This window comes from Hypanus sabinus, chromosome 15 (assembly GCF_030144855.1).
Source record: "Hypanus sabinus isolate sHypSab1 chromosome 15, sHypSab1.hap1, whole genome shotgun sequence".
NCBI classification, from domain to species: domain Eukaryota; kingdom Metazoa; phylum Chordata; class Chondrichthyes; order Myliobatiformes; family Dasyatidae; genus Hypanus; species Hypanus sabinus.
In genome coordinates, this window is record NC_082720.1 from 80,510,935 (window position 1) to 80,538,267 (window position 27,333).

General features: G+C 41.1%; 1 protein-coding gene across 5 annotated transcripts in view; it reads left to right on the forward strand.

Moving 5' to 3' along the window:
* The window catches only part of LOC132405624 (uncharacterized), a 151,353-nt gene that overhangs the window by 55,291 nt on the left and 68,729 nt on the right, over nucleotides 1–27,333 (forward strand). For all 5 annotated transcript variants that reach the window (XM_059990580.1, XM_059990579.1, XM_059990581.1 and 2 more), the window contains 4 exons: nucleotides 2,921–2,993; nucleotides 8,173–8,575; nucleotides 12,116–12,230; nucleotides 14,456–14,505. In XM_059990580.1, the coding sequence (XP_059846563.1) occupies nucleotides 2,921–2,993; nucleotides 8,173–8,575; nucleotides 12,116–12,230; nucleotides 14,456–14,505 (641 nt within the window). The remainder of the gene's footprint in view (nucleotides 1–2,920; nucleotides 2,994–8,172; nucleotides 8,576–12,115; nucleotides 12,231–14,455; nucleotides 14,506–27,333) is intronic.

A 27,333-nucleotide genomic window follows, 5' to 3' on the forward strand; every position in this document is an offset into this window, starting at 1 on the left:
TGACAAAAATGTCAAGAGATTTTCCAGCAGGTTAGCGAAGTGGGCAGATTGTGTTCTTTGAACAAACTAGTATATAGTCAATATACCAAATGGCCTCTTTATGTGCTAAAACATTCTCTGATTCAGAATGGCATATTTTTGGCAAACTTAAGTGGATGTTTTGTTAATGAATAAATGATGAAAAACTGTTTGGGGATCTATATGCACAGATTTCAATGCTAATGAGATTAATATTTATGATGTTGAAGATGTGCCAGGAGTTCAGTTCCATGTTGAATGGGATTCCAGAGCTATTGACAGACTAATTCAATCTAAAATTGCAGTTGGATAGTGGAAAAATGCAACAGTAATGAATTCTGCAAACATGTTTTCACCCATATGAGTTTTTTTTTTGGTGAAGCAGTGAGGTTTTGATGTGCTATGCAAATGATACCTTAATGCATGGCAACTGGTGGAATTATCAAATTACAGACTTGGCCACCCAAGCAGTCCACTTGGCATTTCATCTTCACCCTCCCAAACAGGCAGCAGAGTTACAGAGAGAAAATTGCATGTCAGAAGATGCAAGAAGACAAGATGATTTAGGGATGGAGTAGGAAGATTGTGAAGATGATTTAATTCAGCGCATAAACAACCGTAACAAATCAGAGGATAAATTAGGAGCAGGGAAAGAGATTGAAGAGATAACTGATGATAAATTTGATAAAGAACTTGGGTTGAAAATGATTAGATTCAAAGAAATAATGGTTAATGGAAGGTGATCAGCCTTATAGATATAGATGAATCGATGTCCTCTGACTTGGTGACAAAAAAATCCATGAGTCCTCGCTTGTTGGAGGTGAAGATTACAATTACAGTGTAATTTTTAAAAGACATTTGTACAGGTACATGAAAAGAAATTACTGAGTATTGTGGACCAAATGCATTCAAATGGGACTAGCACAGAAATACATCTTGGAGTCTGTGGATGAGTTGGGCCAAAAGGCCTGTTTTAGTGCAGTTAAACTTCCTGATTCTTTGACTCTAAGGTGAGGAGAAAAGAGTAAAGGATTTAAGGAACTATTTTGAAGCAAGATGTCACTTTTGTTTTCCGGAATAACCCATGATCCAGCATGAAAAAGGATAAAAGTGGCCAGATTAACAGCTTTTTTTAAAATATAAAGTTCCATTTTTATGTAACATCTCTAAGGTACTTGGAATCCTGCAGCTGCTAAAGGAGTGTTTTGAAATGCAATTTTATAATTAGAGCTGATAGTGTTTAAAGAAGGGAGAGGTGAAGTATATTTGTCCAAAACATACTTACCTTTAAATGATAGTTCTGCGGAGAGCCACCTATGAGGCACTTTTCATGGATTAGTTGGACTCCCAACATTTCCATCTGCAAATTGCTTTTGACTTTTCCCTGCATATGAGCCCTTGGACATACCTCTCAGAGTCTAACAGCAATAAATACATATTTGAATATCTTTTCAGTAAAAATTAGTTTCAACCAATCAAACCACTTATTGAGAAGCAGTTTTCAAAATGAATGTGTGGTCTTCTTCATTAAGTCCTCCGGTGGACTTCTTTCCCAGGCCCAAGCCCATGGAGTCTGGTGTTGGACATGTTGCCTTGGACATGGTTAGGCAACTCCTTTTTAGATCATCGAATAATCCTTCAATGCTGGTCTCCTTTGAGTCGCTTAACACCTTATTCAGTCCAATTATGATTCTGACTTCTTCCATGGCTTATGCCACCAACCAGCCATAACACAGTTCTCCTGATCTAATCACAACTACAACTACCAAAATCATCCCCTACCACCCTACCCCAAACTCCACTAATTATGACCTTCTCAAATGTTCCTTGACTCTTGATGCCTTGGCCCTGATCCCCAAATTTCTTTCTTGTGTCCAACTCAACAATTACTAGGGCAACCCATGGCATATAGCCATACAACAGCAGAAGGTAGAACCTCCCCGAACATGAAGTGGTTGGCCATATATAGTATCGCACCTTGACAGACCATTCCTGGCCAAGAATAATTACTAAGACAAAGTATTGTATTTTCATTTTTTTCCTGCTAAAAGGAATTGATTGAAAGAGAAATATAAGATAGGGGTGGGGGGAAACTGTAAACTGGATGTGATAAATGAGCAGTCTTGTTTCTACTCTGTACTCCTTTGCTATCATCCAGCTTTAGGAATTTTCAGTATGTTACCTTACCTTCTTTTTAAATATGTTACCTTATAAGGTGGCCAAAGTGTGTATATCGTAAGTGCCCTGTTGATGTCTGTGTGACAATCTCACAGACATCAACAGGGCACTTACGATATACACTCTTTGGCCACTTTATAAGGTACACCTGCTCTTTAATATAAATATCTAAACAGCCAATCATGTGACAGCAATTCAATGCATAAAATCATGCAGACATGGTGAACAAGTTCAGTTTTTGTTCGAGCAAACATCAGAGTCGAGAAGAAATCTGATATGTAACTGTGACAGTGGAATGATTGTTGGTGAAGACAGGGTGGTCTGACTATCTCAGAAACTGCTGATCATGCACAACAGTCCCTGGAGTTTACAGAGAATGGTGCAAAAAACAAAAAAAAAATCAGTGAGTAGTAGTCCTGTAGGCAAAAACACTTTGTTAATGAGAGAAGTCAGAGGACAATGACTAGACCGGTTCAAACTAACAGTAACACAAATAACCATACATTACGATAGTGGTGAGCAAAAGAGCATCTCTAAACATACACAACATGATGAAGCTTGAAGTGAATAAGCTACAGCAGCAGAAGACCATGAACATACACTCAGTGGCCGCATTATTTGGTACAAGAGATACCTAATAATGTGGCCATAATGTGTATACTTGTGTATCTTTTATTACTAGAGATGATTTCTAATCAATACTCACAGTCCATATTCATTTCAGGTTCCATCTGAAGATCGGTCAAAGACTTGGTACAGTTCAATTCTAAAAAGTGATCATAGCATTCCAAAGGCAGGTAAATCACATTTTATTCTCCTCATGTTTACAGAGAATTAATCTATAATGTAAATAAATCCCAGTATTCTGTAGAATATTTGAAAAAAAGTCTCATTTTGAAATGTAACAATGTACTTGGTAATAAAGGGGTGTTTATATCCTATCAGTGAACTCCTAGCTTCCTATTCATTTATTGAATAAATCATCCTTTCAAGATAACCCTTCTTCCGTTTTGCTGAAAAATTTAAAAGGCTGAAAATGGTTTTTAAGTTTATTAGGAGTATTAATGTGGATGTACAATACTGTGTGTATTATGCCAGCTGAGAAAGTATATTAATAAACAAAGTGTTGTTTTAGTACTCTTTGAATCATGTAATCATTATTTCCATTATTGATTTCTTTATGAAAAGTTAATCTTAATAATTTAAACATTGCTTACTAAAATCACCTACAGCAAGGCTAGAGAACAAATGCCAATCTTGCCTCTGCATAATGTAATAGTTCTCATTTATTGGTTTCCCATTGTCCCTGATTCAGGGCTTTTTACCCTTAAGGTTCCTATGTTGATTTGCATCATGGATATGGTTAGGAACATGGACATAATTGCAGACAGTTTAGCTCCATGAACCATTCTGCCATTTGGTTGATCTACACCTAGATCTAATTTCTTTCCTTCTTTCCCTGTCTGCAATGTGAAATTAGCAGCAAATTTAATGTCAACTGCCATTTGCAGAAGAATGTTCAGGACTTCTACCACCTATGGAATGTAGAAGTAATTCCTGACACTATTCCTGAAAAATTCACCTTGAATAAGTCAACTTTGTCCACTTAACCCATAGCACTGAAAGTTTCTCCTTGAAACATGTTTCTTAAAAACTTTGATTGGCACACACTAAATGCTAGAGGAACTCAGTGGAGATACTACATTTGTGAGTGTTACTCTTGATTCCTAAAATCTGCAGAATCTCTTGTGGTTTTAAAAAAAACTTTGATTAATGATCCCTGAATACTTCATATTCTAGCAAACATTATTGAAATTTCCATTTGATACCTTCAACATTATAAAATGTTTTTCTGAAAGTGTGCTGCTTGAAGCTGCTCAGTTTACTAGGTGTAGTATAATCAAGACTTCTAGCATGGTGTTTTCCTGTCTCCAAAGTATAAACACTAGAGCTCAAATTACCTTAACATTCTTTTCTGTATCTGACATTTTAACTGCCTCTCTATGTGGACTCCGAAGTCTCTTCGGACCTCACTGCTTCTGTGTTTTCATTATTCAAAAAGTACTATGCTCCGTTCATTTTAGGCCAAATGTTAACAATTTTACATTTTCCTGCATTGAATCTATTTGTTATATTTTGCTGCCCATTCTGGTGTCATTTTAAATGGCATTAGCAGGAATTTACCTGATCACAGTTTTAATCACTTCTTTAAAATGTTCAGTCAGATTGTAGGGCCATTTAACAAACCCATGCTGACTTTTCCTAATTAACTGAAATTTTTCAGAATAACCAGTACTCTGTCCTTAATAGCAGACGCAAGTGATTTCCTGCCAAAAGAAATTAAGCTAAATGATAAACAGCTCCACAGTTTCTTCCCAGTTTTATTGAAGTAATTAAGGACACACATTACTTTTCTGTATAGGAACAGTTCCAAAGTTAAAGAGAAACTTGAAGAATTATGGCACAGAGTTTTGTAACATTCTTGTCCATTACTTTTCAAACTCAGGACTGATAAGTGACTGGTCCTGGCAAATAGGCATTTCTTAATATATTACATTTATTTATATTAATTTGTATGTTATCAGCCAATGTAGCAGTTGGTCTTTGTAGACAATCTCAGAGCCCTTGGGCTAGGACAAAAAAAAAATCTGAAGTAGCCCTAGTTTTCATTGCTATCAAAAGCTTCTTACTAAGAGTAAGATCATAGTCTTCGGTGATATTTCCCGAAGCTGGATAACCAATGCTGTTTACTCTGTGAGCTTCACATGAGCAAAGAATTTCATCACACACTGGTGTACATACAGTAAGCATTGACTAATCTGATCTCACCTAGCATTAGAGAATTGTAAAGTTAATGCTTTCCTCCTTTGATATCAACATAGTTTTTCTATTACTACTTTCATTGCCACCTATACCCCCATGATTGATCAGTTTGGAAACATCAAGATGTGGATATCAGTTAAGGTTCGAATATGAGCTCTGAACTCTTATCTGAGAGGTCTTCCTTTACAGTTATCAATGCTGTACATTCTTCTCACATCTTGAAAAGGCATAATTTATCACAAAGGGAAGAGCTCAATTTCTTTTATTCTGATTATTAAATAGATTAGAGATCTACTGTTTTCACTGATGATACACTTAGAATGGAGCATTCTTATGAATCATTATATCCAGGATTAATTTGATTTAATTACAGCTATCTCCAGGCACTATCCAAACATTTGCGAGAGATCTGTTCTTTGGTTCATGGTTTTCTAAACAACGTGCCTTTGCGTTTTTTCCCCTTTCTGGTGTTTCCAATTACATTTTAGCAAAGCTATGTAAAGTCAAGAACTATAAACACAAAGAGGATTCTGTGTCACTGTTTTGTTTAAAAAACGTTGCCACAAAAAAATAGATAGCTGTGGTTTTCCATTTGAGCTGGAAAATTAATATTTAGAGTATAAAGGAACAGTTTTCATCTTGCCTTTATTAAGAAATATGTAATTATTAAGTAATGTAAAAATATTGCGGCAAGAAAGACAGTGATATTCAGTATTAGCAACTCACCAAGTTCTTTCAAAGTGGCAATTCAATCATGTTGTTTGGAACTGGTGCTGATAGATTGTGTTGTGGTCAGAGCTTAAATGACAAAAAGATAATATGGAGCATTCTCAGCTCACCCGATCTCTTCTGCTCTTGACATTTGGATGAAGGCATGAAGGTCTGAAGGTTTCCTGGGGGTTAACATCTCTGACCTGTCCTGGGCCTGACAAATTAATCCAACAGTGCTATACAATATTTCAATAGGAGTTTGAGGTGATTTGGTATGTCACCAAAGACTCCTGTTAATTTCTATGGGGAACATTCCCAATAGTTGCACCTTGATCTGGTACCACACAGGCTCAATAAAGTTGCAGTGTTGTAAACCCAGACTGCAACATCATGGGCACTAGTTCAAGTTTATTGCCTTCTGACTATATATATATACAGGCAATCAAATGAAACAATGTTCCTCTGGACCACAGTGAATCCACGCAACATATATCACACACAACACATAAACCTACTGTATTTTATAATATTTATTCATACTATAAATATATTAACAAAATATAATTCAAAATACATGTAGTAAAGTGCAGCACAGGAAGCAGCAAACAGCTCCTGTCCTACTGATGAGACCTTGATGGTAGCAGGGTATTCATTAGTCTCACAGCCTAAAGGGAGAAGCTGTTAACCATTCTGGTAGTTCTAGTCCTGCTCCTGTACCTTCTTCCTGACTGTGGTGAGTCAAAGAGATTGTGGGATTGCTGGTAGAGCCCTTAAACAATACCTTGGACCCTTCATATACAAAACTTCTGGTAAATGCAATGAATAGGGAGGAGGGAGACCCTGATGTTCCTCTCAGCAGAGCCTCCCCACCATTGAGGACATCTTCAAAAGGCAATTCCTCAAAAAGGCAACATGCACTATCATCCAGACATGTCCTCTTCTCATTACTGCCAGCAGAGAGGAATTACAGGAGCCTGAAGATATGTGTGTGTGTGTGTGTGTGTGTGTGTGTGTGTGTGTGTGTGTGTGTGTGTGTGTGTGTGTGTTTATATATATATATGATAAAAAGCAAAAGGAAATGAAAACAATATATGCAGTATATAATTATAAGTTCTAGAACATTGTATTTATTGCACTGTACTGTAGTTATAGCTCCTTATTTGTTAAAAGTGTGGACATGATTTTACCTGAACTATTCAATCTTCTGGAGCCTGCTCTTGGTATCTCCTGCTATAATTAGTGAGCTCATTGCTGCCACAGATTTATTTTTCAACTACAAATGCTGTTAACTGGTTATAGCGTATAGAAATTTCAAAGCCCAGGCTTGCTTGTGAATGTAATTCTTTATTCTCAGCACACCAAATAATAGTTGAGGAGCACCCATACTCGTTCTATCCTGGGCTGCAGGGGAATAATTTTCATGCACGTGTAAAATTATGCAAGTGAATGGCACCGTTCACAGGTCCTTGGTATGTTACTTGCATTAGACTTTTGTAATTTCAGGAGTCATGTATGGAACAGGATCTCTCAGACAGGAACTTATGCTTAAAGTAGCAGAGAAGCTCCAGAAAGCCTAAATTTAATATTGTCAGATCAACTTTAGAGCAGATACCCAGCTTTTCCAGCATTTTATTGGATATTATGATAGTGAGACCACCTGGAGATAAGATAGTGTATGTCTATGCTAGTCCCTAAATAAAAGTAGGATCCAGCTATAAAACGCTAAAACAAAATCTAGAATAGACCATCGAACCACTGAAGCTGACTACACTTTGTCTTCCACAGTAATTTCTCCAGTATCAGAATTAAAACAGACCCTAAAGGAATTCCAGTGTGAACCTGTTCTTTCTCTTCTGTCCTATTTTCCACCTGAAATTCATTCATTTCATTTTTGCACCAATAGCAATGAACCTGTGTTATACATCAGATGGTCGCAGGGTGATGGTCTCCCGGCAAAGCCATGTCACTTGCACTGAAGTCATATTCATGACAAATTACATGCTATGCACACAGGAAAGTGTTCATCATATTTCACAATCAACTTCATGCTTCAGTTCAATCATGCACTGTATAAAAGTCAAATGCTATGGAAATTCTAAGTTAATACCCATTAAGTTTCTACATTTATCATCACACAAAGGTTTTATGATTTTCTTCAAGGTAAGCATACCTCTGAACTTACAAATTAAAAATCCCTTCTGCTTGCTTTAACTTTGAGTAATGTAAGAGCTAATGTTATTGTAATTACAGCTCTGCTTTTTATCTATCTACATTTGAAAACATAGAACACAAAAATGATTTCATTTAAAATGGACTGTTTATCTTACCTGAAGTAACTTACTTGATAATTGTTTTCCATATTTAATGTTTTTGATTGTGATGAAGAAATATTTGGAGATCTCACAACATGCAATTTCATAAATTATATTTTCTGTTTTATAGATAATTATGGATTGTCTTCTAATATTGACACCAAATGGGAAGCTAATCCAACAAAACAGCCCTCTTCTAACTCTGCCACAGTTAATAAATCAAGATCACAATTAACAAGACCGTTGTCCTACAATTCAACTATAAAGGAAAACTACACAATAAAGTGTCCATTTTTGTCCGAAGCACGTCGGGATTCTGATCATGAACAACAAAATGGTAGCATTCAGTCACTGTATCCACGGCCTGAAAGAGAACAAAGTGCTTCCAACCCCTTGTCAGTCAATCCTTATGACAGCCAAAACTCCTTCTCTTCAAGAGACTATCACTATACAAGGCCCAAGGAAATACTTCCCAATTCATTGGCAGCAAAAGAACTTCATTCACATTTCTTTGCCACAGCCAATCCAGAAGAGTAAGTTTTATACACTTTTGTATTGAACAAGTCGTTGGATAGGAGAACTTTAAATATTAGAAAATGGTTGGGCTAATTCAAAGGCTTAAGTGCATCAGTTTAATGAAATAAATGTGGTTTCTCCAGGGTCAAGAATGCAAGTCTCTATAAAAAAGGAGATATAAATTTCCACCACAATAATACATATCTCAATGTTTTACAGCATCGTGGTGCTTTACGGGAGAAAGGTTGTTGAGGTTTGTTCCTGAGGCTAAGGCTGCAATGAGAGAAAGATTATAATAAATTACACTCAGTGACTCCTGTGCCTAATCAAGTGGCCACTGAGTGTATGTTTATAGCCGAAGACCGCTGGAGCCATCCACTTCAAGGTACAAAAGCTGTGCATTCAGAGATGCTCTTCTGCACACCATTCTGGTAAAGTGTGGGTATCTGAGTTTCTGTCACCTTTCTGTCAGCTTAAACCAGTCTGATCATTCCCCTCTGACCTCTCATTAACAAGATGTTTTAACCAACAGAAATGCTGCTCTCTAGATGTTTTACTGTGTTTTCTGAACCACTCACCATTCCCTGTAAACTCCAGAGACTACTGTGCATGAAAATTCCAGGAGATCAGAATTTTCTGAGATACTCAAATCACCCGGTCTGGCACCAACAATCATTTCACAGTCAAAATCCTTAGATCCTATTTCTTCCCCATTCGGTTGTTCGGTTTGAACAAGAACAAAACCTCTTGACCACGCCTGCATGTTTTTTTGCATTGAGTTCCTGCCACGTGACAGGCTGATTAGATACTAGCATTAAAAGAGCAGCTGTATAGGTGTATCTAATAAAGTGACATGAGTATATGCCTGAAGTCTCAAACTAAACATCTACTGGGGAATGGCTCCATGAGTTTGAAGTAGTTCTGCTCTACTTCTGTCGGGAAATTCTGCAAGGAAGAAATTCGTTAATTGATTGAGTTGTTTGGCTGATTGTTACTTGCATATCCTGTTTATAGTTCATAAAGCACCTTCTGTTTCTTTGTGACTTTGTTTTGGTGGAGAACAAGTGTATTGGGTCAGTGTTGATTAAAAATGCTTTCCCAATTCTAAAGAAAAGATCTGAAGAGGACTTGCCAACAAAACTTGGCAGCTTTTATATCCTTCAGAACATAATTAAGAAATATCGTTAGTTGATCGTAAACGTAACTGCACTTCCTGGTTCAACGATTCACACAAATGTTCAGAGCTGCTGTGCAAATTTATTCTTTTTTCCACATTTTTTCTGGTATGAACACATCCAAGTTTGAATTGGAGCACCAAGTGTCAGATGACTCATTTCCCCTTTAACAAGTTCAAATGACAGTGAATGTCTAATAATAGAACAGTAGGCCTTTTTGCATATGGAAGATCTGATGCAGAACATGCTCTCAACATAATGTCTTATATAAAGAACTGGCCTTTTTAGGTCAGAGCAAGAGCTTTCCTACACTGATAAATGTGGGAGTAGAGCAGTTTGGTTGGAATATGCTTCATATTCACAGGGGGATTGAGTTCAAGAGTAGAGAGGTCATGTTGCAACTCTACAAATCTCTGGTGAGACTGCACTTAGAGTATTGTGTTCAGTTCTGGTCACCTCATTATAGGAAGGATGTGGAAGCTATGGAGAGGGTGCAGAGGAGATTTACCAGGATGTTGCCTGGATTGGAGAACAAGTCATATGAAGCAAGGTTAGCAGAGCTGGGACTTTTCTCTTTGGAGTGTAGAAGAATGAGAGGGGACTTGACTGAGGTCTACAAGATTATGAGAGGCATAGATAGGGCGGATAGTCAGTACCTGTTTCCCAGGATGCCAATACCAAACACCAGAGGGCATATGTACAAAATTAAGGGAGGGAAGTTTAGGGGAGACATCAGGGGTAAATTTTTTACACAGAGGGTTGTGGGTGCTTGCTGGAATGACTTGCCAGGGATGGTGGTGGAGGCTAAAACATTAGGGGTATTTAAGAGCCTCTTGGACAGGCACATGGATGAAAGAAAAATGGAGGGTTATGGGGTAGTGTGGGTTTGGTACTTTTTTTAAGGATTATATGGGTCGGCACAACATGGAGGGCAGAAAAGCCTGTACTGTGCTGTAGTGTTCTATGGTTCTATATATTTTTTATAAATTTGAAGTTATCAAAAATTGCAGTTGCAAGTGCACAAAGGGTTAAAGCATATTTAACACGTTTAATTTCCTCTGCCAATGAATATTCTGTCATGCACTTTGAACAAAGAGTAGATTGTGCCCTTGATGACCAGGAGTAGTTTGCTTCAGTCTGAGCAGCCAAATCTGGATTATCTGCCTCGTTGGTGTGAGTCATGCTTTTCAAAGGAGCAGCACTGTTAGGAATATTGATGCCCATTGAATGGGGAAGAAATGAAAGGGAAAAGCTTGAAATTCATACAGGTGTGAAAGACAAAACAGATCGCTTGTGTGAACCACTAAGGTTCTTAATAAAAGACATAAAAAAGGCCCTACATGGGGTTAGGTATTGGTTTATAGAATAAGATCCCCCCCCCCAACCCCCCAGCAGCTGCATGAGACACAGTGGCCGCTTTAATAGGTACGCATGTACGTTGTTCATTAATGTAAATATCTAATCAGCCAATCATGTGGCAGCAACCCAGTGCCTAAAAGCATGCAGACATAGTCAAGAGGTTCAGTTGTTTCACAGAGAATGGGGGCAAGTGTGATCTAAGTGACTCTAACCTTGGAATGATTGTCAGACAGTCGTGTCTTGAGAATCTGCTGATCTCATGGGATTTCCATGCACAACATGCTCTAGAATTTACGGGGAAGGTTGTCTGGCAGAAAAAAAAACAACAAGAAATAAAATCCAGTGAGCAGCAGTACTATGAGTGAAAATGCCTTGTTAATGAGAGAGGTCAGAATGGACTGGTTCAAGCTGAGAGGAAGGCGACAGTAACTCAAATAACCACGTGTTGCAACAATGGTGTGCTAAAGAGTATCTCTGAAGAGCACCTTTCATTGAACCTTGAAGGGAACGGGCTACGGCAGTGGTAGAGCGTACCGCGGTGTTTCTACTCCAGTACCTATTAAAGAGCCACTGAGTGGCCAGCTAATATCAGTGCCCAGCCAACTTATAAATGATGGAATTAGGCTTGTTTCCTCACTTGATTTTAACCTTTGAAAAGTTTTGAGCTCTGTCTGAATGGATTTGCTTTATCTAGAAGCTGCTTTTCTGTAACACGTTTGTGGGTGCAGGCTACAGACCAGCACTGGTCCTGCCAATAAGTCAATCTGCTGTTTGTTCATTTGGGATATTTGGAATTGGAAATGAGGCAGAACTGCTGGCTTTACTGAGCATTGGCTCCTTCCTTAATATCGATCAAGAAAGGAAATACATTTCATGGCAAATTATTGGCATGAACTCATACTGTGTTGGGTGCCAGAGGCTCAATGGGATGCTGTTTTAATAACAAAACTGCAAAATGCATTTCAGAATTGAAATTCCAGACTGAGAAATGAGCAGTTAATGTATTTGAATATTTTTCATCAGGAACTACAGGTCACTTCCAAATGGCAAAATTGATACCCACAGATACCATATTGAACCAGCGAATGTCTTTGCTTATGAGCCTGAAAAATCATCTGTTTCAGATTATGGCCTCCACGTAAGTGTTGTGATATTAGTCATAGTGTCTTAGAGTATAGAAAAGGGCCCTTCAGCCCATCAAATTAATGCAGAACTATTATTCTGCCTGGTCCTGTCAACCCACGTTTGGACCATAGCCCTCCATGCTCCTCACATCCAGGAATTTATCGTAGCTAAACTTCTCTGATATATTGCATTCCAACCCACATCCACCAGTTCTTGTATCACCCAAACTCAGTGGAAAAATTTTGCTTGCATTAACCTTTTCTATAGTCATCATAATATTGTACACTGTTATATCTCTTCTATTCTCCTATGCTTTAGGAAATAACGTCCTAACCGATTAAACCTTTCCCTATAATTCAGTTTCCAAAGTCATGACAACATCCTTGTAAATTTTATCTGTACTCTTTCAATCTTATTGATACCTTTCCTGTAGTTAGAATTGCACACATACTCTTAATTTGGCCTCAGTAACATAGAACATAGAATAGTACAGCACATTACAGACCCTTCAGCCCACAATGTTGTGCCGATCCTCAAACCCTGCCTCCCATATAAACCCCCACCTTAAATTCCTCCATATACCTGTTTAAGTCTCTTAAACTTCACTAGTGCATCTGCCTCCACCACTGACTCAGGCAGTGCATTCCATGCACCATCCACTCTCTGAGTGAAAAACCTTCCTCTAATATCCCCCTTGAACTTCCCTCCCCTTACCTTAAAGCCATGTCCTCTTGTACTGAGCAGTGGTGCCCTGGGGAAGAGGCGCTGGCTGTCCACTTTATCTATTCCTCTTAATCGTATACAGATTCAACATAACATCCTAACTCCTGTACTCAACACTCTGATTCATGAAGGCCAACGTGCAAATGTAATGCAACTTTCAAGAAATTATGGATCTGTTTTCCCAGCTCACTCTGTTGTATCACACTCATCACTATTCACTGTGTAAGTTCTACACTTGTATATCCTCTCAAAGTGCAACACTTCACTCTTGTCTGCTTGAAATTCCATCTGCTGCTTTTCAGTCATTTTTCCAGCTAGTGCAGATCCTTCTGCAAGCTTTGATAGCCTTATTTGCTGTCCGCTACACCCCCAATCTTGGTATCATTTGCAAATTTGCTGATTCAGTTGAGCACATTATCATTCAGATCCTTGATATAGCTGACAAGCAACAACAGACCCAACACTGAACCCTATGGGACATCACTGATCAAAGGCCTCCAGTCAGAGAGGCAACTACTCTTTGGCTTCTCCCATGAAGCCAATGTCAAAATCAGTAAGTGTTCATAAACTGGCTATTATGAGTGCAGAAAATGATATGGATTTTAAAATATTGGGAGAAATTCCAAAATAACCTTAGTTAATATTAAAAATGCTGGATACACAGAAACAAATGCAGACGTATAATGTGAGAAAGCATAGAGCAACAGGTATTCAGAAATGAGCAAGAGGACAAATAAAATCAAGAACGAGTAAACCTGCAGATGCTGGAAGTTCAAGCAACAGACACAAAGTGCTGGTAAACACAGCAGGCCAGGCAGCATCTATAGGAAGAAGTACAGTCGACGTTTCGGGCTGAGACCCTTCATTAGGACTAATTGATAGAAGAGATGAATAAATAAATAAAATCAAGTACATCTTTTAGTTGCTAGAAAAATCAGTTTATTATAATTCAAAAATATAATCTAAAAACGTCCTCCACCCACTTACTTTCCCCCTACCTGAATTCACCCTGTACCCTGTACTTCTTCCTCTCACCCCACCTTCTTTTTCTGGCTTCTTCCCCCTTCTTTTCCAGTTCTGATGAAGGGCCTCAGCCCAACATGTTGACTCATCATTCCCTTCCATAAATGCTGCCCGAGGTGCTGAGTTGTTCCAGCATTTTGTGTGTTGCTCTGGATTTCCAGCATCCGCAGAACCACTTGTGTTCTAAATGATGAACTGAAATTAGTCACCCACCGCAGGAACAGAGACAAAACTAAAAGGTCAGCTTGATTCCTTCTTCACACAGACCTGCTAGTATTTAGGATCAGTTTAGATTAAGTAGGCAAAAACAGAATCTACTCATTATATATGCAAAAGCTGATACCAATGCTTTCAGGAACTGGAACTAATTCAAAATTGTCACTGTTAGTTAAGTCAATTTAAAATGCCTCTTTATTGAGAATTGCTACGATCATTAAAGTGGTAAAGTTAGGAATCAATATTGCCATTAACTTGATCTTTCATTTTTTTCAGAGATCTAGACAAAATAGGACATTGGGGGATATATGCCTACATAAGACTCGGTATGTATTTGTTCTATTACGTATTCAGGCAACAATAAATATATGAGTTCGGCAAGGGTTTTTTATAACAAACAACACGTTTATTAAACACAGAAAACAAACCCCCCAAAAGTAAACAAACACTAACGTAACCAGAAATCAACTGCAGTGCGGCAGCTCAAACAGTTCTTAATGCGATATTGCAAAAACAGTTCTTTAAAGTGGTATTGCCAAAAGTTCGATATGCTCACAGTCCATTTAAAAGGAGAGACTTTATAAGATGATTTAAATTCTCTTTCATGTCACTTGGCTTCGATCCCCAACGTCAAACTTCCCACAAAGAATTTACGAAACGAAACGGCTTAAAGGCACTGACCTTTCCTTCCTCACTATCTTCAATCCTTTCAGGTAAACTCCAGGGGTTAACGCGAAGATAGTCAACGAAATCCTTCCAAATAAGGATCAAACAAAGGTCGAAACACGTTTCACCATAGAAAGCGATTCTCCTCGATCTTTAACTCCCGAACTTCGATCTTCACTCTCCACTGTCTTGAACTAGCAGAATCGTAAAGAACCTGCTGGCAATGACTTTTTAAACTTTAGGCATTAGATAAAACTTCATCTTTCAACTAAACTGCATCATCACTTAAATCACGTAGTAGCATGAAGTCAACTTGGCAAATCCAGCCATGAACTGCCCCTCCTCACAGGGTGGGGTTTACCTTTTAAAAACCTGTCATATGATCTCTACTGGCCGGGAAATGATGTCACTCCGCCATCACAAGACCATTACCTCAAGTCCAATATAGCTTCAACCCCAGTCACGTGACAAGGGTACCACTGTCATGAGTATGTAACAGTTCAGTTATTTATGAACACGTGGCCAACATATTTCATTTCACTACGTTCAGCCACCAGTTCTGAGAATGCATGCCCAAACAAAAAAAAGGGTTTCGAACCGATACATTGACTGCTTCTTTCAACGGATGCTGCCCATCCTGCTGAGTTCATCCAGCCTTTTTTATGTCCCAAACGTATATCCTCTTCATCTGAAAGACTTACTTCTAGTTCTGCATAGTAATTGTTTCTGCCCTACCTCAGTCCTTTTCAAGTAGACAGGCATGGTCAATAAATCAATAGTAGAATAATAACCATAATAGAATCAACGAAAGACTGCACCAACTTGGTCACCAGTGTGCAAAAGACAACAAACTATGCAAATGCAAAAATAAAGAAATAATAATAATAAATAAATAAATAGAGAATATTAGATGAAGAGGCCTTGAAAGTGAATCCATTTCAATGATGGGTAAGTGAAGTGGAGTGAAGTTATCCCCTCTGGTTCAAGAGCCTGATGGTTGAGGGATTATAACTGTTCTTGAACCTGGTGGTGTGGATTCTGAGGCTCCTGTACCTTCTTCATGATGGTGGCAGTGAGACTAGATCCTGACCTGGGTGGCGGGGATCACAAATAATGGATTCAACTCTCCTGCGACAATTTTTCCCGTAGATGTGCTGTGTGGTAGGGAGGGCTTTACTCATGATGGACTAGACTGTATACATTCCTTTTTGCAGGAGTTTCCATTCAACTGCATTGGAGTTTCCATACCAAGCTGTGATGCAGCCAGTCAATATACTCTCCACCTCATACCTACAGAAGCTTGTCAAAGTTTTAGTTATCATGCCACATTTTCACAAACTCCTGAGGAAGTAGAGGCAGTGCTGTCCTTTCTTCATAATTGTACTTATGTGCTGGGGCCAGGACAGGTCCTCCAAAATTTTAACATAAAAAAATTTTCTCCTCCCCAATCCTCCGATGAGGACTGGCTCATGGACTTTCAGTTTCCTCCTCCTGAAGTCTATAATCAGCCCCTTGGTCTTGCTGACATTGTGTAGGAGGTTGTTGTTATAGCATCACTCAGCCGGATTTTCAATCTCCCTCCTATATGCTGATTTGTCACCATCCTTGATGCAGCCTACGACAGTGGTGTCATCAGCAAATTTGAATGGAGCTGTGCTTAGCCACATAGTCATAGGTGTAATGTGAGTTAGTGTTAATTGCCGACAGACAAATACTTCTCCAGGCAGACTGGCTCGTCAGAACATTGATAACAATGTCCAAATCACACTAAATCAATACATTTGCACTTGCATCATTTAGAATGTAAAAGACTTGTAACTGAAGGGTAGTGTGAGTATCGTAAAAATGCACAATAATATCCTTGGATTGCATCTGCTTGATAAGTGCACAGTATAACTTGGATAAGAAACCCATTGGGCCCGTGTTAATTGACTACATTGAAATGAAAAATATTGGATCATAGGATACTGTACAATTCTGTCTTAAATGGGTCCAGGACTTTGCCTCTATAAGCAATTTTATACCCATTCCAATCATTAATCATCCTATGTGAAAAATTCCTGACATTCTGTAGCTACCTTCTATGAATTTCAGTCTCTGTCCAGCAGTTTCAGATCCACAATGAAATTGCTACAAAATCTGCTCAAACCATTTTTTCCTTGAGTTGCATAATGTTTGTCATATGTCAGATTTTTAGTACACAATCCTGATATAAACGTCCATTCAAATGGAGGAAGAATGTCAGGGTGGCGGATTGAAATTATTCAACCTTCTTCATTCTTGTCAACTATAGCAATTCTAGAGGCAATTCAAGCATTGAACAAGTTCTTTCCTATTACAGAAAGGGGACATTCTGCACATAAAAATCGATTCCAGGAAAATGAACATTACTTACAATCTCATCATTAGGGATATCCATGTTGTCTGCTGGCTGGAATTCAAACATTGAGCAAGGAGTTGACAGATCAGATAAATTTCATAACTATATTTTTCTTCTTCTCTTGGCCTGTTTTTAAGCTTCACACAGGTCAAGTGAAGAAGACAAATCTAACTCCCTGAATTTCAAAAGAAAACCTTAGGGGTATATAGCTCAAGTTGTTATTTGATTCCTTAGGCTCCTCGCGTCACTTTCCAGATTGGAGTGTTCACATCACGGATTTCATCCCCATGCTCTGCAAGTCCTTGTCCTGAAATAGGGACGTGCCTCAGGTGTTCCTCGCTACCCATCTGTTTCAAATCCTAATCTGTCCAGTTTAACTGTGAATTCCACTTGCATCCTCCATCTTGGTTCCTTCCCTTCACCCCATTCACTAATCATAGCAATGACCTGCTCAGCTAACAATTCCACCCCTGTCACCAGCACCACCACCATCAGAATTCAGACCCCAGTTTTTTGCAACACTCCCCTTGTGATAATGCTTTCCACTGATCCGGCTCTCCCAGATCATGATCTGGTGCCTTCCCTACAACTTTCGCTTCTGCTCCAACTAGCTTCATACCATTATCATCGTCACTTGGCACTTATGGTATTAATCTGCTGTTACTGAGTTTACAATGATCTTCTTCTGCCTTCTTATTCTCACACTTGCTGGGAATCCTGGTACGTGAAATCTCTCACTCGTCCTGCCTAATCTCACAATGTTCTCATCTCCAGCACGAGGATGTCTACTCTCTGTTTCATAAGAATATGTCAACTGTGATCTGACTTGAGCAGTGTGTGAGTTGATCATGACAGTTTCCGATTGCTGTCTGACTGTTTTGTTTACATAATTGAACATGAACTGATGTTCAGCAATCTTTTCAACACACCTTGCATGAAGTCTCAAAGATTTCTTTCCTCTTCATTTTGATTTGCATTATGTTTCTCAGTTCAGGTCATCGAATCCTCGGGAACCTATCTCAGTCATCCCACCTGTAACGTGCCAAACTCTTAGTAATTTTTTTTCTTTTCCTCATTCCTTTTCCTATTCATTTCCAGATTTTTCATGAATACCTAAAACTTTGAATTGGATTAGGTGGGACCCCATCATTTATGGGGAAGTGGGGAAGAGGCTGTCAGAGATCTGAAAACCCAAAAATGCCAAGCAAAATTCTTTTCATCTGCTTTTTACTGAAAATCTGGCTGATTTTAGGCCAGCTAAATCTCAGGTGGAGGAATGTTGTCTATTTAATATTTCAGTAGTTTTTGAGTAATATTGTAAATATCTTGTTTGATTATGTATTCTTTGTCATTTAGATAATTCATTACTGGTTATATGAAGTGGTAGAGGCAGGTTCGGTATTGTTGTGGAACGAGCTTCCAGTAGAAGTGGTAGAGGCAGGTTCGATATTGTTGTGGAACGAGCTTCCAGTAGAAGTGGTAGAGGCAGGTTCGGTATTGTCATTTAAAGTAAAATTGGATAGGTATATAGACAGAAGAGGAATGGACGGTTATGTGCTTAATGCGGGCCAGTGGGACTAGGTGAGAGTAAGCGTTTGGCATGGACTAGTAGGGCTGAGATGGCCTGTTTCCGTGCTGTAATTGTTATATGCTTATATGAAAAAATATGTCAATTGCAAACACCATGATGTTACCATTTGATACTGTCAGAACTCACTTAATGTAATGTATATTTACAGGTCAAGTCTATCAGGCGGTCGAGTCTGTCGCTGCGATCTACGTAGCACCGGTGGTGGTTGCACCAGTGCCAGTGGTGATTGCACCGGTGACGGTGGTTGTGCTGGCTCCGGCCTGACTTGAGGTGCCAGCCCGTTAGGCATCAGTAACCTCTCATGCATGTGTGTGGCACCCAGTATGGGAGTGTCGTGAGGAGTCTGTGTAGGGCTTGGCATGCGCGGTGTCTCGTGGGTATATAGATTGGTGGGTATGGGGTTCATAGTTACCGTGGAGTGTTCGGGGTAGGGGTCTGCTGCACCTGCGGGCGCCAGGTCGCGAACAGAGACCGTGTCGTCCTGCCCGTGTCGTAAGACCACGTAGGCATACTGGGGATTTGCATGTAGGTGAACCCTCTCGACCAGTGGGGAGTACTTATTGCTCCACGCATGTTTCCGGAGCAGCACTGGCCCTGGGGACATCCGCCAAGCCGGTAGGGTGGTCCCAGTGGCAGACTTTCTGGGAAAAGAGAATAGGTGCTCATGAGGTGTGGCATTGGTGGACGTACATAACAGAGAGCGGATAGAGTGGAATGTCTCAGGGAGGACCTCCTGCCAGCAAGAGACCAGCAATCCCTTTGACCTAAGGGCTAAGAGTGTGGCCTTCCACACAGTAGCATTCTCCCTCTCCACCTGTCCATTACCCCGTGGATTATAGCTTGTGGTCCTATTAGTAGCAATACCCCTAGCCAGCAGGTCACTCATAAAGGAGGACCCTCTATCACTATGGATATAGCAGGGATATCCGAACAGAGTGAAGAGCTGGTGCAGGGCTTTTGTGACGGATGTGGCAGCGGTATTGGGGCAGGGGATGGCAAAGGGGAACTGTGAGTACTCATCGATTGTGTTAAGAAAGTACACATTGCAGTCAGTGGAGGGAAGGGGGCCCTTAAAGTCGACACTCAGTCACCTAAAGGGGCAGGTGGCCTTGATAAGTTGTGCTTTTTCAGGACGGTAGAAATGCGGTTTGCACTCAGCGCAGACTTGGCAGTCCCTGGTCATCATCCTGATGTCCTCAAGGGAGTAAGGCAGGTTCCGGGCTTCCACGAAATGGAATTGCTGGGTGACACCTGGGTGCCAAAGATCTGCATGGAGGGCGTATAGCTGGTCGAGCTGCGCACTGGCACATGTTTCCCGGGATAGGGCATCAGGGGGCTCATTGAGCCTTCCAGGCCAGTACAGGATGTCATAGTTGTAGGTGGAGAGTTCCATTCTCCACCTCAAAATTTTATCATTTTTGATTTTGCCCCACTGTTGGTTGCTAAATATGAATGCAACTGAGCACTGCTCAGTCAGCAAGGTGAACTTTTTGCCAGCGAGATCCGGGTGAATAAAACTCTGAGTGCTGCCCGTGTCAAACAGGCAGCTAGTCCTGTGCCCCTCCACCAGGATGTCCATCATTGATCTTGCAAGCTGGTGTGGAGCGCTTTGGTCAAGGGTCACAGAGACCAGAGTTGAATCGCTACCTTGGTCCAGCGCGGTGGGTGCCCGGTAAGCAATCGTGGGTCGTAGGCAGTGTGAGGTGGCACTGACCAAGATGGCCACCCCCATGCCGCGCATGCGGTGGGCAGGCAAGATGGCGGCGACCAAGATGGCGACTTACGGGCCTTGACAAAGTGGCCCTTCTTTCTGCAGCTGGAGCAGATAGCTTTCTGGGCCAGGCAGCATTTTCGGGGGTGCTTCTCGAGTCCACAGAAGTAACACTTCACGGACCACGGTAGCCACTGTGGTCGATTTGCCAGCGGGTTGCGGGGTCTGCGGTGTCAATGAGGCCGGCAGGAGATCGCACGCCTGGAGAGTGTCAGAGTTGTGCAGAGCGGCCTCCAGCGTGTTGACCAGCTCAATCGCCGAATGTAAGGTAAGATCGGCATGTTCCAGCAGCCGCTGGTGCACGTACACTGACCTGATCCCCGTAACAAAGGTGTCTCACACTCGGAGCTCCGCATGTTGTTCTGCCGTCAGCCCCCTGCAATCGCAGGCCCGCACGAGTGTCTGTAGGTTCCGGACAAACTCAGCACTCGACTCTGCTGTGTCGCTAAGCGACGTCTTGCGTAAGACAGTGTCCACCGGCCGCAGGTATTGTCGGTTGAGGGCATCCATCGCACCCTGGTAGTTCGGTTGGTCTCTGATCATGGAGTAGACCCTTGCACTGACCCTGGAGAGGAGAACTCTGTGCCTCGTGGCAGGCTCGGTCACATGAATCTCCTCCAGGTACGATTCGAAGCATGCTAGCCAGAGTTCGAAAGCATTGCCGGCTTCCTGGGATTGAGGGTCGAGATCCAATCTGTAAAATGTTCTCCGTGTTATAAAATTGATGTACCGTCAATAACTCTCAGAGACTGGAAGTGAACGATAGTCTTTTATTAACAGCAAAAAGGGAGCACGACATGTTGATGACTGAGGGAGGAGCAGTGTCCTAATCACCTTTATACAGGGGCCTGTGGGAGGAGCCACAGGAGCAGTCAACAGAGGGGCGTGTCCAGACAGGTATACATAGTTTACCACACTGTCTTCTAATTGGTTTAATGTTTTTGAGTTACAAAACGTAACAGCGGTGATGAGGTATTTTTAATACAAACCCAAGTTGACTTCCTACCTATTGAAGAGCAGTGAGATGATCAAGTTTTTTTTTAAAAAAAGCAGCACATTATGTGTTCTTTGGAAGGGAAGACACAATAGAATTAAAAAAAGAAAAATGCAGGAAATGGAAAAATTCATGTATTCATAAACAGTGAGCACGGGGTGAAAATAATCGTGAGAAAAGAGCAGATATATCTGTCTATATGGAAAGATGCATGCACTTGATTACACAACAGAGAACTGGACATTGTATACTGAACAGAATGAGCAGTATTTTAAAGCAAATAGAATAGCCAATGAGAAACAAGTACCAGTTTTGCTGAATATATTGGATTTAAAGGCATACAGTTTGCTTTGAAGTTTGACTGCTCTAACCAAACTAGCTGAACGAGCTTTGCTGATAGTGTCAAAGTAATGATGGAAAATTTAGAACTGAAGTCTTATTGATTGTTGAATGCTTTAGGTTTTGTAAGTGAAATCCGAAGGAAGGGAAGACCATTTCAGTATACATGGCTGGATTGAAGAGATTGTCTGAGCACATACATTTCAGTAACGGGCTTAATGATGCACTGCAAGATCATTTAATTTGTGGAATCTTACAAAAAAATTGTGTTACCCAGAGGGTTGTGGATTACAGGAGGAATGGAGACGGGCTAACCCCTATTGACATCAATGGATCTGGGGTTGAGAGGGTGAACAGCTTTAAGCTCCTCAGCTTCCACATCACCGAGGATCTCACGTGGTCTGTACATACCGGCTGTGTGGTGAGAAAAGCACAACAATGCCTCTTTCACCTCAGACGGTTGAAGAAGTTTGGTATGGGCCCGCAAATCCTAAGAACTTTCTACAGGGGCACAATTGAGAGCATCCTGACTGACTGCATCCACTGCCTGGTGTGGGAACTGTCCCTCCCTTAATCACAGAATTCTGCAGAGAGTGGTGCAGACAGCCCAGTGCATCTGTGGTTGTGAATTTCTCATGATTCAGGACATTTACAAGGACAGGTGTGTAAAAAGAGCCTGTAGGATCTTTGGGGACCCAAGTCACCCCAACCACAAACTGTTCCAGCTGCTACCATCTGGGAAGTGGTACTGCAGCCAACAGGGTCCAGGACAGCCTCTCCCACCAGGCTATCAGACTGATGAACTCACGCTGATTTGAGTGTACTCTATATTACACTGACTGTTCTATTTATTATATGATTGCACATTGCACATTTAGATGGAGACATAACGTAAAGATTTTACCCCTCATGTATATGAAGGACATAAGAAATAAAATCAATTCAATTTAATTCATGCACCAGACCAATGCAGGTTTAAAGGCAAAACTTGCAGAAAATGCACATTGGGCAGACAAAAATGAATGGACTGCATAGGCAAGAGATAAAGATAAAAAACAATTTGCAATTTCAAAAAGAGCAGTTATCTGCATGCTGCTGATGAAAAATTTGACAATGATGGGAATGACATGTATGTAGCCTTAAGATTTACAATGCGAAAACCAGCGAGCAGTATGGCTTACACCAGAGATGAATGCCAAATTAATTAAAATGGACAAACAAGAGAAGATCTGCAAATGCTGGACATCCGAGCAATCAACACAAAATGCTGGAGGAACTCAGTAGGCCAGGCAACATCTAGGAAAAGAGCACAGCCAATACTTCGAGCCAAAATCCTTTGGCAGGACTGAGAAAAAAGCTAAGGAGATTTAAAAGGTGCAGGGAGGGGAGAGAGACACACAAGGTGATAGGTGAAAACTGGAGTGTGAGGGATGACGTAAAGGGAAAGAGACAGAAGGCCATGGAAGAAAGAAAAGTGGGCAGGAGCACCAGAGGGAGGCAATGGGTGGGCAAGGAGATAAGGTGAGGGAGGGAAAAGGGGATGGGACATGGTGAAGTGGGGAGGGGGGCCATACCAGAAGTTCGAGAAATCGATGTTCATGCCATCAGGTTTAGAGGCTACCCAAACAGAATATAAGGTATGGTTCCTCCAATCTATGTGTGGCATCATTACAACAGTGGAAGAGGCCGTGGATAGACATATTGCAATGACAATGAGAAGGGGAATTAAAAAGGGTGGCCATGGGAGATCCTGCTTCTTCTGGCGGAAGGAGGGTAGGTGCTCGGCAAAGCAGTCTCCCAGTCTACTCCGGGTTTCACCAATATCCACCACCAAGCACATCTATCCCTCTCCCCCACTTTTTGCTTTCCACAGGGATCACTCCCTACGCAACTCCCTTGTCCATTCATCTCTCCCCACTGATCTCCTACCTGACACTTATTTTTGCAAGCAGAACAAGTGATACACCTGCCCCTGCACCTCCTCCCTCACTGCCATTCAGGGCCCTGAACAGTCCTTCCAGGTGAGGCAACACTTCAACTGTGAGTCTGTTGGGGTCATATACTGTCCTGGTGTGGCCTCCTGTGTATCGATGAGACATGATGTAGATTGGGAGACTGCTTTCCCGAGCACCTACGCTCTGTCTGAAAAAGCAGGATCTCCCAATGTCCACCCTTTTTAATTCCACTTCCCATTCCCATTCCCATATGTCCATTCATGGCCTCCTCCACTGCTGTAAAGAGGCCACATTTATGTTTCTCTCTCCCTTCCCTGCACCTTTTAAATCTACTCCTCAGTATTTATCTCCAGTCCTGCTGAAGGGTTTTGGCCCGAAATGTTGACTGTACTCTTTTCCTAGATGCTATCTGGCCTGCTGAGTTCCTCCAGCATTTTGCATGTGCAATTAAAATGGAATTAGACACTCGCTCAACTATTTCAGTCATTTCTCAAAATGCATTTGAACAGCATTTTAAAGTGAAGCTTACAGATATCCAACTCAGAACTTGTACTGGAGATGAGATAACTCCTGTTGAAATAGCATTCGTAAAAGTGAAGTACAGCAACCAACGAGTCACATTAGACTTGCATGCGGTAAAAACAAGAGGCCAGTATTGTTGAGCTATGATTGACTGAGACAAATTGCAATTTGTTTGGAGATTCTTCTGCCATCTGCATGCCACATTTCCTACAACAGAGCCAAATGAAAGTGAATTAAGAAAGGTACTGGATGATACCACATCAGTGTTCAAGAACGGTATGAGAAAACTCAAACATATCAAGGAAGGGTAAAATAGTGTTAAATGAAAATGCTCCACCCAAGTTTTACAAAGCCCATCGAGTTCCTTATACCATCTGTGATAAAGTAGCCAGTGAGCTAGATCAGGTGGAGGCTGAAGAAATGGTTTCTAAGTTTGAGTGGAGCCCATGGGCAATAGCCAAGAAGAATGGGTCTGTCAGGGTCTGTGGTGATTTTAAGATCACCATCAAGCCAGTACTGAAAGTAGATCAATACCATCTGCCCAGAATGGAGGATATCTTTGCAAACCTTTCCAGAGGGAAACACTTCAGCAAAATTGACTTAGCTAGAAGACTCCCAAGTGTTTCTTACCATAAGCATTCATAAAGGGCTTTATGGCTATAATAGGCTTCTGTTTGGAGTAGCACCTGCAGTTGCATTCTGGCAGAACGCTAAGGACTAGGTGCTATGATATTGTCCAGTCACTCAGAGTTATCTGGATGCTTTCATTATTAGCAGTAAGGGTGACAAGGACCATCTCTAAAACCTCAAGACAGTGTTAAAAAGGTCATCAGCTCAGAGCACAACATGACAAGTGTGAATTCTCTTAAGCAAGTATCAATCAGACTATTGACAAACAAGGAATACGCAAGTGTGCTGAGAAAATTCGAGCTGTGGTGGATGCAAGGCCAAAGGACATGTCACAGTTGCAGTCCTTTTTAGGATTTGTCAACTACTATAACAGATTCCTGCTAAACCTGACTACTGTGCTCCATCCATTTAAGTCAGGAAGAAATAGCAATGGACAAAGCAGTGTGAGATGGCTTTCAAAAAGGTGAAGGAAATGGTAACATCAGACACTGTACTTACACATTATGATCTATATCATCCAGTGAAGCTTGCCTGTGATGCATAAAGGTGCAGTCACATTATATGTTATGAGTGATAGAAGTACACAGCCCATAGCCTTTGCATCATGTTGCCTTACTGCTGCAGAGAAAAATTACCCACAGATTGACAGAGAGGCCTTGAGTTTGGTTTGGAATGTAAAATGTTTCAACCAGTATATGTATGGGAAAGAATTTACCCTCATTGTGGATCATCAACCACTAGTATCTATTTTCAGTCCACAGAAGGGTGTTCCACTCACAGCAGCAGCATAAATACAGAGATGGGCTCCGTTTCTTGGAGGACCCAACTACAAGACTGAATTCAAGAGGACGACTAATCATGGAAATTTTGATGAATTGTCCCGTTTACCCCTGGAGAAAGAAATACTGGAATTTTTTTTTAAAAAGGACTCTCCCTAATGCAAATCACAAGTCTCCCTATTACGGAAGAGATGATCCAAAGGGAAGCACTGTCTCAGGTCCACACGGTCACTCAGGATGGCTGGAATGTGCATCCGAAACTGCAGTTGTCCCATCTGTTACCAGCTCCAGGATGAAATTGACCTTGATGAATGCTGCCTTATGTGGAGATTCAGAGCTGTTGTATCATCCAAGCTGAGACCTAAAGTACTGGAGGACCTACATGTCAATAATCTGGTTATGGTCAAAATGAAAGCATTAGCTCAAAGCTTTGTCTGGTGGTCTGGGATTAATCAGCAGATCGAGCAGCTTGCCATGCGAAGTTCATCATACCAACACATCCTAAAGATGCCACGACCAGTGCCTCTATGTCCCTGGGAATGGCCTGCATTGCCTGGCAGAGAATTCATATGCAATTTGCCAGACCATTCACAGGCACAAATTTCTTGGCCAGAAGTGTTTCCAATAACCTCCACTACAGCCTTTCAGAAAAGCCTCTTCTCAAGTACTGGTGCTCCAGGACACTCAGTCAATGAGAATAGACCACAGCTTGTTGGGAAACAGATTCAGTCATTCCTTAAAATGAATAAAATAAGACATTTTACATCTGCACCATACCACCCAGCTACAAATGGCTTGGCGGAATTGTTTGTTTAGCCTAAAGAAATCGTTGCGAGAAATGTCAACAGAATACACTACACTGACACTGAATCAGAAGCTTGCCAGTTTCCTCCTTGCGTATCGCAATGCAGCACACCTGCAACCAGCAACTCACTAGCCGAGCTGTCACTGCGTTGTCCTTTGCTTTCAAAATTGGATCTCCTCAAACCCAGTCTCAGAAGGAGTATGCAGGACAACTAGCTGAGACAAATTGAAGGCTTCTCACTCCTGGACAAGCAGTCCTGCAAGTGACAACAGAGGTGATCTTGGAACGATTAAGGACAGAACTGGACCACTCTCCTACACAGTGGAGATTGTGTCTGATAGCACCGGGAGACAACACATTGATCAGTTAAGGAGAGTAGGATCAATTGTTAGAGAAGAAAGATGGCTATCTCTGTCAGACCTACTTCCTGCAGTCTCAGAGTCACCTCCTACAACCACCACAGAGGAGGTCTCAGAACCTGAGATTGTTTCACAGTCCCAATTCTCACCTGTCAAGCAGCGATTCCCCCTTGCTGGGAAAGACATTATCTTACAAGAGTAAGAAAGCCTCCACTGTGATTAAACCATTAGGCCTGAATGGAACAATTAAAAATATTACTGGGCTGTGAATGTCTGTACAGCAGTTGTATTATATTGTACAGAATGTCTACAGTTAAGATGTTGGAGCTGGTTGTGGACTGCAGAAGGAATGGAGACAGGCTA